General features: G+C 36.0%; 1 protein-coding gene across 1 annotated transcript; it reads left to right on the top strand.

Annotated features, from left to right (window-relative positions):
* Window positions 1-10526: 10526 nt before the first annotated feature.
* On the top strand, window positions 10527-13927 carry LOC134258617 (uncharacterized). The gene is made up of 3 exons (XM_062741168.1): window positions 10527-11673; window positions 11863-13858; window positions 13909-13927. Exons 1-3 carry the CDS (start codon window positions 10527-10529, stop codon window positions 13925-13927), a joined length of 3162 nt encoding a protein of 1053 aa, XP_062597152.1.
* Window positions 13928-14671: the final 744 nt, after the last annotated feature.

Below are 14671 nucleotides of genomic sequence, written 5' to 3'. Positions count from 1 at the left end.
GCGATGAAATTAGGAAAATATCCTATTTTTCATACATTACTGTCTGTTTTAGCTAAATAACTTAATTATATCGAAAAACTAACTGAATGAGCATCACTTTTGAGAAAGTATAGATAAATAGTGACAACATAAAACATTTTGCAGTTAATTTTTTGTTTGCCTTGCCCTTGCACTTTTTGGTTAAATTTGACATCTCATTTCTTGACCTAAAATCGGAGCCCACGTGACTTCAGGGGGTCACATGATGTCAAAAAATACCGATGTGAAAAGCGATGGACATACTCTTCAAGATAAGAAATAGCTATTTTAACTAGAGTGTCTTTCTCAAAAATAAAACTGTTAAACATTATATGTATCGGATTCCGTTAGTTTTTATAGAAAATGTTGCCTTAACTGTACTGCGTAGGAGATGTTAGTTTTCTCCCTTATTTACGATTTTCCGCATACACAGAATCAGATATATTTACAGCAAGACCTGATAAATCCGAGAATTGAATACTACAGACATGAAAAAACACAATGTAAGTATAGAATTAAAATAATCTTTACTATAGTACTGAAATTATCTGAGTTTATGAATATCCTTTTGCAGCAAATCGCTTGTCTTTCTGTCACTGTCAACAATGTCGGTTCGCATTTCCCCGAATCAAAACAAAAGGCAGCCTATAAGATTTTATTTAAAAATATCAATGTGCAATTTGATATAAATTGAAATAGATGAAGAGTTTAATGATTGATATTTTGAAGTTAATGTGGACGAATTCGGAATTTTCATTTTAACTTTAGAAGCAATGACATTGAAAGAATGCTTACAATATCGTGAGCGGTGTACACGTACACGTGTATGCATGCAAATGTCGATGTGTCCCCAAGCCACATACTGTCTCTTTTGAAATAATGACATGAAAGAATTCTGGACTATAAATTATTCCATTAATATCACAGGAGAGTTGTACATGCACCATTTTTTTGGTCAATAAAGTTAACGAAATAAAATCAAAATCAACATACTCAACATTAATTTGAATTCGTATCCAGGTTTCATGTGATATGGAATGCATAACGCATACATATATGGGCTAAACACTTAAATCCCTCAGTAATTTTTTCCTGATACATATAAAAACAGTAGTCAATATTTAGTCTGCATCCATGAATTTAAAAAACTAATGCATACCTCCGGGATTCAAATGACTAAATACTAGTATATTGTCATATTGTAAACGACGTTTTGTCAAACGCTAATAGTCTGCGACGCAAAAAAAAAGAAGGGGTAGGGGTGGTAGGGGTATTTAAAAATTGCCTAAAAATCTTCATTTATATACGCTTTACATATGAGAACTTTTAAATATGTAAGTTAATATATTTTTTAAACGAAAACGATATTCCAATTTGATTTTTTTTAAATGTGTATTTGCAGATTCAAAGCAAAGTGATCGACCCCCGTCTGAAAGACGCGCGGGAACGTGATTTATTAAGAAAGGGGGAGGGGGTAACTTTCCGCTTTTAAATCAAAACTGGTCGTACAAAAATTGTACAAAAAATTATAAAGATTATTTTTACTACCAGCTACTTAAAGAAACTTTTTTAACAAAATTAAACGACGGGTATTTTCACCAAAAAATTTTGAATTCGAAAAATACACAATTTTAAAGGGTTAGAAAATTAAAAGTTTTTCAGTTTAATGTCTTTAAAAATTGTTTTGATGATATGTAAATAAAAAAAGATGACTATGTTTTTGTGTTAAATAGTTAAAGGAATATGTTAACGAAATTTGACAGTTATACCTAACCTAGATTTTTTTGAAAATCAAGATTTAAGTATGTATAGTTCTTTGATTAAAAAAATGATATCCTTGTAAACAACTAAAGGGGGGTAACTTTTGGAATTTCCTGTCCAAAAACCACTCGAACGATTTTGTCCAAAATGTTCATACATGCAGTATATTTAGTCATGTACTAAATATACAAAAATAACTAAAATTAAACGACAGGAATTTTTTGGGGCAGGTGTGTTGAATATCCTTAAGTGCAGTTATGACGTCACAATATTTTTTTGCGTTAGTGTGATGAAGTAAAATATAACAGAGCCCCATATAAAAACAGTGTAAAACATCGATTGTGAAGTACCAAACATGGGATAAAAAGAATCTCACATGATTTATAGTTGGATATGATTTTTATCCAACTCTTTGTGTGTTTTTATCCACTCGCCAAGGCTCGGGGATAAAAATCACACAACTCGTTTGATAAAAATCATATCCAACTACATATCATGGGAAATCCTATATATCATAATTTTTCAAATGAATAATAAGTTCTAATTGTTTGTTCAATGTATATAAAACTGGTTCAAAATTAAATATTCCTCAAGAGCATAACACAAAAAATTTCAAAGATATCAGGGCTTTTTTTTTTTATAACATCAACAGTTTGTTTACCCAAGAGGTAAAAGTGATGGCATCACTTTTTCATAAGTTTATGGATATGTACTGTGGAATCATTTTGATTCGCGGAGATCAATGTTCGTGGATAAGCAAAGTTTTGTTGGTTCGTGGGGACATAATTTGTGGGTAACTCATATAAAGAAGATTCTCAATCCATAAATATGCTGACGAAATAAATGTTCATGGGGATGCAGATTCGGGGGTAAGGGTTACCCTTGTAATCCATCAATATTGATGTTTCCATCCACAGTACTGTTAATCACTATTTATTCGTGAGAAGTTTATTTTCGAGTAATTAAGCGAGACGGTATGCTCGCGAAAATCTCATTCTCACGTATAAAAGAATTCCTAAAGATTATATAGAGCAATGACCACAGTTCGTGAAAATTTTGTCTCGCTTAACAAGAGTCAATGACTATCTCACGAAAATAAGTTCTCAGGAATATTTAGTGATCTACAGTATTGCACTGTCATTTTAAGTACCCTGTGTATGTTACATACCTGTTGGTAGATATCTCGGATGCTCTGCTCAGTCATCTCGCCCTGAGTCTGTCTCGCCAGTTCTTCTCGAAGTGAGTCGACACTGTCAATACCAGATTTCTTTCAAAACACCCATAATGAAAAGCATAGAGTTAAATAAGAGACATATTATCTCCAAACCCTATTAAAATTTGCGCAAAAATCTCCCATAGTTTGAAGTTGGAAGTGCGAAAGATAATTTCACAACAGAGACTAAAGCACAATGGAATTTTCAATGAAAGCGTTAGCGTATCGAACAGCAGAGGGTCAGGTAATAAAGGTGATTATAATATCAATCGTTGATGCTCGATGACCTGTTAAGTTAGTAGCTATCTGGACCCTAGTTTGGAGACATTTTTTTTTAAAATTAGATATGAGCCACATTTTAAATTAAAATACACATTCTGTGCAAATAAGAAAAATGGCCAAGTTGCGGCTCGATGTAAACAAAGTCGTTGAAAACTGGTACGCATATGAATAACAATAGAAATGAGACAAAACTGTTAGACCCCCGTCTCAAAAGCTAGTGTCGCTCGGCATTATTTAATATTTTCATGCATAGAGTCGAAGTGAGTCGACACTGTCAATACCAGAATTCTTTGAAAACACCCATAATGAAAAGCATAGAGTTAAATAAGAGACATATTATCTCAAAACCCTATTAAAATTAGCGCAAAAATATCCCATAGTTTGAAGTTGGAAGTGCGAAAGATAATTTCACAACAGAGACTAAAGCACAATGAAATTTTCAATGAGAGCGTTAGCGTATCGAACAGCAGAGGGTCACGTGATAAAGGTGATTATAATATCAATCGTTGATGCTCGGTGACCTGTTAAGTTAGTAGCTATCTCGACCCTAGTTTGGAGACATATTTTTTAAATTAGATATGAGCCACATTTTAAATTTAAATACACATTCTGTGCAAATATGAAAAATGGCCAAGTTGCGGCTCGATGTAAACAAAGTCGTGGAAAACTGGTACGCATATGAATAACAATAGAAATGAGACAAAACTGTTAAAACCCCGTCTCAAAAGCTAGTGTCGCTCGGCATTATTTAATATTTTTATGCATAGAGTCGAAGTGAGTCGACACTGTCAATACCAGAATTCTTTCAAAACACCCATAATGAAAAGCATAGAGTTAAATAAGTGACATATTATCTCCAAACCCTATTAAAATTTGCGCAAAAATCTCCCATAGTTTGAAGTTGGAAGTGCGAAAGATAATTTCACAACAGAGACTTAAGCACAATGAAATTTTCAATGAAAGCGTTAGCGTATCGAACAGCAGAGGGTCACGTGATAAAGGTGATTATAATATCAATCGTTGATGTTCGGTGATCTGTTAAGTTAGTAGCTATCTCGACCCTAGTTCTGGAACATTTTTTTTAAGTAGATATGAGCCACATTTTAGTAAAAATACACATTCTGAGCAAATAAGAAAATTGGCCAAGTTGCGGCTCGATGTAAACAAAGTCGTTGAAAACTGGTACGCATATTAATAACAATAGAAATGAAACAAAACTGTTAGACCCCCGTCTCAAAAGCTAGTGTTGCTCGGCATTATTTAATATTTTCATGCAATATAATATACTAGTACCAAAACCTGCTATTGAGACATTGTTTATTACCTATAAAACATAAATTTAATGAATTTTGGAATTTTAATTTGCGCAAAACATCGGGATCCAACTCTCATACCTTAAGTGCAGTCATTCTTAATATAGAAAATGTATTGAATATTTCCGTGATTTTAAGCGCAGGGTTTGCTTGATTAACATCGAGTTGTCCAATTAAATGACCTTTTTGCAAGGACGTACTATTCACAGATCTTAACCGTTTTGTTAACATTAAAAAGGATATTTTCCTAAACTCGTAAAGTGCTGCTGGTGTCCCAAAATCGAGAGCATTATTTGATGAATACAAATAATTCTTTGTAACGGTCACAAACACGTATGTCAACTCGAGCTACGTTACATCAAATTCTATCTAAATCAACAACATTTTTCAAGAGAACAAGATATATAGAAATAATTTATAACTTATTTCTTGTAATTGAAAAAAAGGTATGTCCTTACAATATGGAAATATGTGTATGACCTCCATGTAGTACACATTATATGCATATGTCACATGATTTGAAATAAGGTGACTTAACTAGACATTCAATATATTTTTCTGTATATATAAATATGTATCTGGTAATATTATAGTTTAACAAAAAATAATCACTAAAAAAGGCATCTGTTTGTACACGTCTATTTTTCGTTGATTTCTTAATAGTATTTCCATGACAGTGCTTTTGTTTTTGTCTATTTTAACGCTTCGTGTCATTTTATTAACTCGCCCGCGTGACGCAGTGGCACAGTGATTAGAACGTCTGCTCTAGAATCACAAAGTAAGGATTTGATCCTTATACACTAGACAAACTTGCTAACGCACCACTTACAATTTTTTTTATTGTTTTAAATTTGATCGCAACAAAATCTTATTAGTATATCATTATAATAGTTTATTATAATACTGAAAATAAAACATGATTTTTTGCAAACTTATTGAACAGTTGAGTTGCGTACAGTTTATGAAACATTGGTACCCCCATTATGAGTTTCACACTTTAATATCTGGTATGACCTCCATTTGCTCGGATAACAGCTACGCATCTTTGCCTCATAGAATTGATGTAATTATGTAAAAGTCTTTGTGGCACATTGTCCCACTCATTCAAAATGTCCCTTTGTAGTTCTGCAAGATTTCGTTCAGCACGAAGTCGTCGAATTCGCCTATCCACCTCGTCCCACAAATTCTAAATTGGGTTAAGATCTGGACTACACGGCAGCCATTCTAAAACCCTGATGTTGTTCCTCTGCAGCATTTCTCTTGTCGTCCTTGCAGTATGTCACGGAGCATTGTCCTGCATAAAAACCATCCCACGATTTGCTTGCACATGTGGTACTACACAAGGCCTGATGATGAGATCCTGATATCTCTGAGCATTCAAATTTTGATTCACAGTTATCGCCTGAGTCTTTGTGTGTAAAGAAATTCCCGCCCAGATCATTACAGAGCCTCCTCCAAATTGTCCCTTTTCTTTAACACAAGGTGCAGTGTACCTTTCGCCTCTCCTGCGATAAACTCTCAATCTTCCATCCGAACGCCGTAATTTGAACCTTGTTTCATCGATAAGTAAGACATTTGCCCAATCAGCTCGAGTAAATCTCAAATGCCGTCTTGCCCACTGCAGGCGGATCTGTCGATGTCTTCGAGTCAATACAACACCAACAAATGGCCGTCTAGCCCGCAAACCAACCTCTCTAAGCCGATTTCGCACTGTTTGCGCACTGATGTTGCGTTGATGGTTACCAATGATAATCGTTGATGTTGCAACAGCCGTGGTGCTTCTGTCTTTCAAGTGAGATAATGCGATGGGTCTGTCTTGTCCCCTAGTAGTTACCCGGCGCTTTGGAATTCTTGCTCGGTCCCCCACACTTCTGGTTTGCACGAATTTCCGGTCATCCTTGCAATTGATGTGTGGTGCCTATTAAACACTGTGGCTACCTAGAAAGACATTTTTGGCATTAAATAAGCTTGCTGAATCATGTTTCAGCCAATATCATAGGCAATCGTTAAATTATTTACATTTTAACTTACCTCTCTGAAGGAACATCCTGCAGAGACCATACCAACTGCCCTGCCACGCTCTTCTGTGGTCAAACGCCGCATACCCCGTCGGTTTATTTGTGAGTTTTTATGAATGCATGTATCAATAATAAGAACACAGAAAAGAAAGTAAAGATTTATTCTTCCAAACAGCGTGAGCACGATTTTTAAGCATTTCTATAGAACAGCTACGCTTCAGTTAACATTGCATCTATTAATTCGTTTGGGTTTTTAAATGTCTAACTTATAACTAAGGTCGCCTATTTAAATATTAAATACAACTAAAACAACTTTTTAGGGTATGAATTTTAATTTTTTTTAGGTGGTGTGTTAGCAATTTTGTCCAGTGTATTGGGTGTTTGTATCTCACTGTGGGACATTAAGACCGCTCCCTCGGATGAGACGGTATAATACTAGGTCCTGTCACAGCAGGTGCTGGCACGAAAGAGATTCATCACTGCTATTTGACCGTTAGTGCCGAATATAGTACAAAATATTTGCAGCTATCTCCAACAGCAAGCGGTGGCGTCTCTACATGAGTGAAAAATTCTCGAGAATCCGGGGTAAAAATGAGGGTCGGAAGAATCAAGTAGATAGGAATTCTTATTCCAGAAATTTCAATATTCTTGTTGATGGGATAAAAAAGAAGATACATGTAATTACCGTTTCTTCAAGTTTAAAAAGGTACTGAGACAGCTATCTTTAAAACGTTTAGCCAGTAGGTCGGGAGGGGGGCAAACAAATATTTTTGTTAAGATGACCTTTTTTTATGTCAGGTGTACAAACAATTGAAATGAAAAAAACTAAGTTAAATGACTTTAAAGTATCATTTTTAACTTTAAAAAATTAAAAGCCTACTCTATCAATGACTTTAAAGGTTCGTTTTTAACTTTAAAAAATTGAAAGCTGACTCTATCAGCTTCCTTTATTAACTTAAGAAAAATATGTTCAATGTTTTAAAAAAAAACATAACAGATGCCAAGTCTAAACAGACAAACTTTTGAAATAAAGGATTCAAAATCTGGAATTACATTCCATTGGGATATTATAAATAAAAATTCTCAGGAATAAGATTCCTGTTAGTGTGTAAAGAAGAGGGGTGGGTTCTGTCTATAAACATCTGTGTCAAGAACCATAACATTACAGGCATTTTAGTTTAAGATCGTATACAATTATACAGGATCAACAATCTTTTCAATAAAATATGTAATAGAATAAATTTTCCTACCAGCTATTGCATTTTCCTCTCTGATTTTCTTTGGGGGAAATGTTCACTTAGTAAAGTAAAATATTGTTGTTGTCTACAAGCAGTTGTGTCAAGAACCTTATGTTATATCATTACAGAAATGTCAGTTTTTCATATTCAACAATACTCCAGGATCAAGGATCATTCCAAGAAGATTTTTAACAAAAAAAATGTTCCTACCTGCTATTGCATTTCCCCTCTGTTTTTCTTGGGGTAAAATGTTCACTTTTGAAAGTCAATATGCACAATGAACTCGCTGTAAGATGAAAAAAAGGTCAGGTGTACTTTCTTACGTCCATCATGGTATTTTGCCTAACCTTCTGTTGCTGCTAATACAATTCAAGCACGGTTTTCCTGTTTTACAGACGAGTGCAGATTTTGTTTCCGACTGTTTTAATACTTCACCATCACAGGATACTTTAATACAACCCTATCGTTTTTTTTTAATGCTCGATGGAGAAAACGTGTATGTACAGTTAAGCAATAAACCAATCATTTCAATTGATCACTGAAATGGATCGTGCAGATATGTTCATAACATATCATTAAACTCATAATTTTGCCTAGTTTTGTACGGTTTGATACGTTACTATGTTCCATGTTTGAGAAATGAATCCTAATATAAAAAGTATTCAGCATTATTGTAACTTTCATGAAAGATTTTGTCAGAATGATGAGGTATGACGAGGTATGCCTATTGTCCATATTATGGGAGACTCAAAGCATTGTAATTTGATTTGTTTGTTGACAGTTAGGATCTGCGATATTTCTAATCAAGCTGTTAAAAGAATCATTTCTTGTTGTGCTTTGCTATATAACGTTGGGAAATTCTGAACGTCGTTATTGTGTTTGAAAAGTGGCAATGTTGTTGTTTATAAATGAAAAATATTAAAACTATAATCCAGAAAATTCAGAGTATTAATTAATGCGAATTAAAGCTATATTAAAGGTATAACTCCAGTTAATTTAAATATGCTATAATTTTACACAAGTGTCTCACAGTAATGTCAATATATATCTTCCTATAGACCACAAATGGCAGAAGACAGGGGGATAATACAAGGGACAGAGACAAAGGACGTTATCCCAATTTTTAGTTTTTTTTTTTTTTTTTAATTTGTGTTTTCTGTCCCAAACGTGTATTTTTTAATTTGATTAATGTTTGTTATCTTCACATTTCACATAAAAAAATTAAAAGAGAGACTTCATAATGAAATTTTGATTTCCTAGCAGTTATACTCATAGATTGATGGAATTAAACGTCTTGTATTCAACAACTTTGCCTGCATGTATCAGTACAAACTAGGAATTTTTTCTCTATCATAAAGGAAAGTATACTGTCACAATTAATATTTAATTTTACTTGTATTTACATTATGTTTATGGTTTTTATTTTATTTACCCTTTACTGGACCTCTATACTTTTGTTACCTCATTGAACCTCAGTTAAGTTTTGCAGGTATTGGTCAGTTACGACCTATTGTATTAGGAGGTATTTAAATCCCTGCATAGCTGACCAAGTAGCCGGGGTCCACGTTTTCATAGATTTACAAGCTTGACGTACAGTCCAAGATGAGTAGATAAATACTTTTTCAACGGTAACCATTTCTCCATAAGGGGTAAGTTTGTTTTTTTATTTTATATGTAAGTTTTTGAGTAATACATTTAAAACGTAGAACTATTTAAGAACTTGAGTTAAGTAATGTTTTTGTTACTATTTACGTATACAGGTTTTGCTGGGTAGAGTTACTCATGCGTTTATTGTTCTATTTCTGGTGCAATGTACGATGTTATGTACGCACATAGGCTATTTTGTTTTGCCGCTTATAAAGTCGGTGTTGTGGGTTTAATTGTTAAAACCACTTTTGTTAAGATATTGTAAATATTCTTAACGTTGTCTTTGTATTTGACAGTGTTTGGTTAGAAATACCGATACTCTTGTATGGTGTGCCATTAGTGAAATTGTAGTCAATGGTGACTTGAGTTTTCTTTTTGTATACGTAACCTGTGACTTAAAAATGTTATTTAATTTAAAGGTTCCTGATGTAATCCAATTATGATCTAGCCATGTGTGTGTTGGTGACGACCTTAACCAGACCGGGATACCCACTGGGAGCCAGTTGGCGGGAGTCCGTCGTGAAACGGGGCGTGTCTGCGTGGACGTGGTTCTGAGCCAACACTAGGATGCTATTGAGGATTATAAGAGACTTTAAGTTTTATTTATTGTAAATAATATCTTTAAAAATATGTTGTGAATATTGTTTTTATTGATTTTATATATATAGATAAAAAAAATTGTACATAGAAAAAAATCTTGTTGTGTCTGACTGGACAGAGCACGACGGCTGTCGTGACAAATTGGTGTCAGAAGTGGGATTAGTCTGTTCAGTCAGGAGTATTTTTGTATATTACAATTATGCTATTTTTTGTTTAATCATTTTTGTTGTATTTTGCAGTGAAAGATTTTGTAGATTTTTGACAGTCTCAGGGTGTAAGTACTTGGTTTATTTATGGAGCCCCAAATGGAGAAAGCTAGGTTACTGCTGCTTTGTTTCGTATGAATTGAGTTTGTATACTTAATTTATCTGTTGAGATACTAGTATACGCATTTTTGAGAAAGATTTTTCAGATTTCATTTTTGTTTTGAAAATCAATGTTGTTTTACTGGTTTGTAGTAATATTTTTCATATTTAGTCGGTTAGTGTTTAGTTCTATTACAATGTCGACATTGAAAGAACTTGCAGAATATGGACAGAGTCTGAACTTGACTGGTGCGGACTTGCAGCAGTTTATACAGCAACAACAGGCACATCAGCGTGAGCTACGAGCAGCTGAACGGGAGAAAGAGAAGCAGGATAGGGAGTATCATCTCAGTAAAGAAGCACTTGAAATTGAGAAACTCAAACTACAGGAAAAGAAAGGTATGGAAGAGATTGAGAGTAAATTCATGCAAACTATTCAAACATTAGAGCAAAAGTTAGCTGTAAAGGAGTCAGAAACGAAATTAGAAAATTCTAGTAATGCAAAGTTTCCAAAAATGCCTGTATTTGATGAAGTTAAGGATGATATTGATTCTTATTTGAGACGTTTTGAAAGGTATGCTGCAGCACAGAAATGGAAGTTTGACAGTTGGGCTGTTAACTTGAGCGCACTACTCAGAGGTCGTACACTGGATGTGTATGCACTGTTGCCGCAGGAGAAAGCGTTGGACTATGATGCTTTGAAGACGGCGTTACTAAAAAGGTTTGAAAAGACGGAGGATGGATTTCGTCAAAAGTTCCGTAAGAGCAGACCTGAGGTAGGGGAATCTTTTTCACAGTTTGTTGTTCGTCTCGGTAGTTATCTCGATAGGTGGATTGAACTTGGTCGAGTTAACAAGACTTTTGATGGCCTCTACGATATGATACTCAGAGATCAATTTCTGTTTATGTGTAACAAAGAATTGACATTGTTTTTGAAAGAACGCATACCGAAAAACATCAGAGAAATGTGTGATTTAGCAGATCAGTTTAGAGAGGCAAGGCATGTTAACATTCAGACATTAGTTCATTTTAGCAAGAAAGAGAACTCTCCAGGAAAAAGTCAGGCATCGGGAGAACAGGAACAGCGAGATCAGAAGCCAGGATTGAAGTTTCAACCCATGAAAACTCCAATGAAGAAAGAAGTTCGTTGCTTCAAGTGTGACAGACTGGGCCACATAGCGTCTCAGTGCCACCAGACTCGGAAGAACCGGAACTCAGTGAATGTTGTCGTCGATCGTACAGAAAAGGAATCTACGGCAAAGAACTCAGAATTACAAGGCAAGTGTGGAACTTTTACTTCTTTTACAAACACATCAACATTTTCGATGACGTCAAGTTCGATGGACCTTGTAAACACTTCATCTTGTAACGTTAGTGCATCTCTAGAAGATATGCCTACATGTGAGGGCAAGTTAAATGAACATTTTGTGACAGTGCTTAGAGACACTGGTTGAAACGGTGTTGTAGTTCGTAGGGATTTGATAGATAATGTTCAGCTTACAGGAAATCACCGAATTTGTGTTCTGGCGGACGGATCTAGAATTCAAGCACCTGTTGCGCGAGTGAAAATAGACACTCCTTACTTTGTGGGTGAAATAGACGCTTGGTGTTTAGAGAATCCGTTGTATTCCTTGATCATCGGGAACATCCCCAACTCAAGAGATCCAAAGGATCCGGATAGAAACTGGAAACCTTATCAAGCACATGCAGTAGTGACAAGGCAACAAGCTCAAAAGGAAGGTAAGAAGACTAAATCTCTTCATGTTCCAGAAATTATCGACGCTGATATATGTCCTGACGACATCAAGGCAGCACAGGAGAAAGACGAGACGTTAACCAAGATACGCTCTTTGGTAGGACAAGACGACGACTCCAAGGTATCTTACATTCGTAAGAAAGGTATCATTTATCGTGTCTTCCAGTCAGATAAACATCAGAATGGTAAACGTTTTACACAGCTAGTTGTACCAAAGAAATATAGAACTAAAGTTCTTTCGCTTGCTCATGAGTCTATTATGACAGGTCACCTAGGTATTTCCAGGACAGCCAGCAAAGTCCTTGCAGAATTTTATTGGCCGGGAGTTCAAGCGGATGTACGTCGATTCTGCAGATCATGCGACATCTGTCAACGGACCACTCCGAAAGGCAGGACTACAAAGGTTCCACTCGGAGATATGCCTATCATTGAGGTACCGTTCAGACGTGTAGCTGTCGACTTGGTAGGACCTATCCAGCCAGCAACCAGTAAGGGTAACCGTTACATTTTGACTATTGTTGACTTTGCTACCCGTTATCCAGAGGCAATTGCTTTAAAAGGAATTGACACTGAACGAGTCGCTGAGGCTCTGGTAGATGTATTTTGTAGAGTAGGAGTACCAAAGGAAATGCTCACGGATATGGGGTCACAATTTACATCCGAGCTGATGACAGAGGTTAGTCGTTTACTTTCTATACGACAGTTAACAACGGCACCGTACCATCCCATGTGCAATGGACTGGTCGAGCGGTTCAACGGTACATTGAAGCAGATACTCCGACGGTTATGTGCGGAACGTCCTACTGATTGGGATAAGTATCTATCAGCCTCATTGTTTGCTTACCGTGATGCACCACAGGAGAGTCTAGGATTCTCACCGTTTGAATTGGTTTACGGACACGAAGTTAGAGGACCTATGAAGATTTTGAGAGAGTTGTGGACTAAAGAAGTAGCAGATTCAGAGGTTAGAACTACATACCAGTATGTTGTTGATTTGAAGGAACGACTAGAAGCTACGTGCAGATTAGCGAGAGAGAATCTACAGAAGTCGTCAGAGAAATACCGGAAGTATTACAACAAGGGAGCGCGGAACAGACAAATGTCAAAAGGTGAGAAAGTTCTTATTCTTTTACCAACTGCAAGTAACAAATTACAAATGCAATGGAAAGGTCCATATGAAATTATAGAGAGACTAGGAAAAGTTGATTACAGAATTAACGTGAATGGAAAAATCAAAACATTTCATGCAAATATGTTGAAGTTGTACATTGACAGAGAAAACGAGAGTAATGATGAGACAGGTGTTCTAGGTGTTGTAGGCGCCGCAGTACTCGATCTAGATGATGATGGAGGAAGCGACGATGAGCTGTTGTGTGATTCTCCAGGAGAAACGAAAAAGGAGGGACCGGCAGATGTGAAAGTAAGTGATGAACTATCTGAGAATGAAAAAGCAGAAGTCAAGACATTACTAGAGGATTTTTCAGATGTTTTATCAGATGTACCTGGTTTGACGAATCTCGGAGTTCATCATATCAAGTTGACTAGTGACCAGCCTAATCGCACTAAGCCTTATCCTCTGCCGTTTACTTCAAAAGACGTTGTTTGTGACGAGGTAAGGAAGATGGTGGAAGCCGATGTGATCGAGCCTTCGACGAGTCCATACAGTTCCCCGATAGTCATCGTGAAAAAGAAGGACGGTTCGAACAGGTTTTGTATCGATTTTCGTGCAATTAATAAAGTAACTGTTTTCGATGCAGAAACCATTCCAAATGCTGATGATATTTATGTGCAATTATCTGGCTGTAAATATGTGTCCAAATTTGATTTATCTAAGGGATACTGGCAGCTATCATTGGATTGCAGCAAAGGAGATCACCGCTTTCCAGACGCCACTTGGTCTTTTTCAATTCAGGTTGATGCCCTTTGGCTTGATAAACGCTTCCGCAAGTTTCAGTCGCCTGATGCGTAAGCTCTTAGATGGAATGCAGTGTGTGGATAACTTTATAGACGATGTGATTATGTACACTCGAACATTTCAGGAACATGTCAGTGTGATTCGGGAACTTTTGAAAAGACTTCGTGAGGCGAATTGGACTGTGAAACCAAGTAAGTGTTTTATTGGTTACCGGAGACTTGAGTGTCTCGGACATATTGCAGGAAATGAAAAACTTAGACCTCTTCCTGACAAAGTTTCCGCCATTCACAACTTTACCCAACCTTCAACAAAGAAACAAGTGCGATCATTTTTAGGTCTGGTAGGATTTTATCGTAAATTCATTCCGAATTTTTCAGCTATTGCTTCGCCTTTAACATATCTTACCAGGAAAGGCCAGCCGAACAAAGTGATTTGGAAAGAACCGCAGGAAAATGCGTTCATCACTCTCAAGACAGCTTTAACGGTAACACCAGTTCTCAAATTACCTAATTTGAATGAAAGCTTTGTTTTACAAACTGATGCGTCAGATCGTGGTGTTGGGGCAGTTTTGATGCAGTACGAAGATGGTGTGAAGAAACCTGTTG

The sequence above is a fragment of the Saccostrea cucullata genome, unplaced genomic scaffold (assembly GCF_032062105.1).
Source record: "Saccostrea cucullata isolate Sc308-1 unplaced genomic scaffold, CSIRO_AGI_Scuc_v1 ctg12616, whole genome shotgun sequence".
Lineage (NCBI taxonomy): Eukaryota > Metazoa > Mollusca > Bivalvia > Ostreida > Ostreidae > Saccostrea > Saccostrea cuccullata.
Note: the sequence above shows the minus strand (reverse complement) of the source record. Positions and strands in the feature narration are given on the sequence as shown.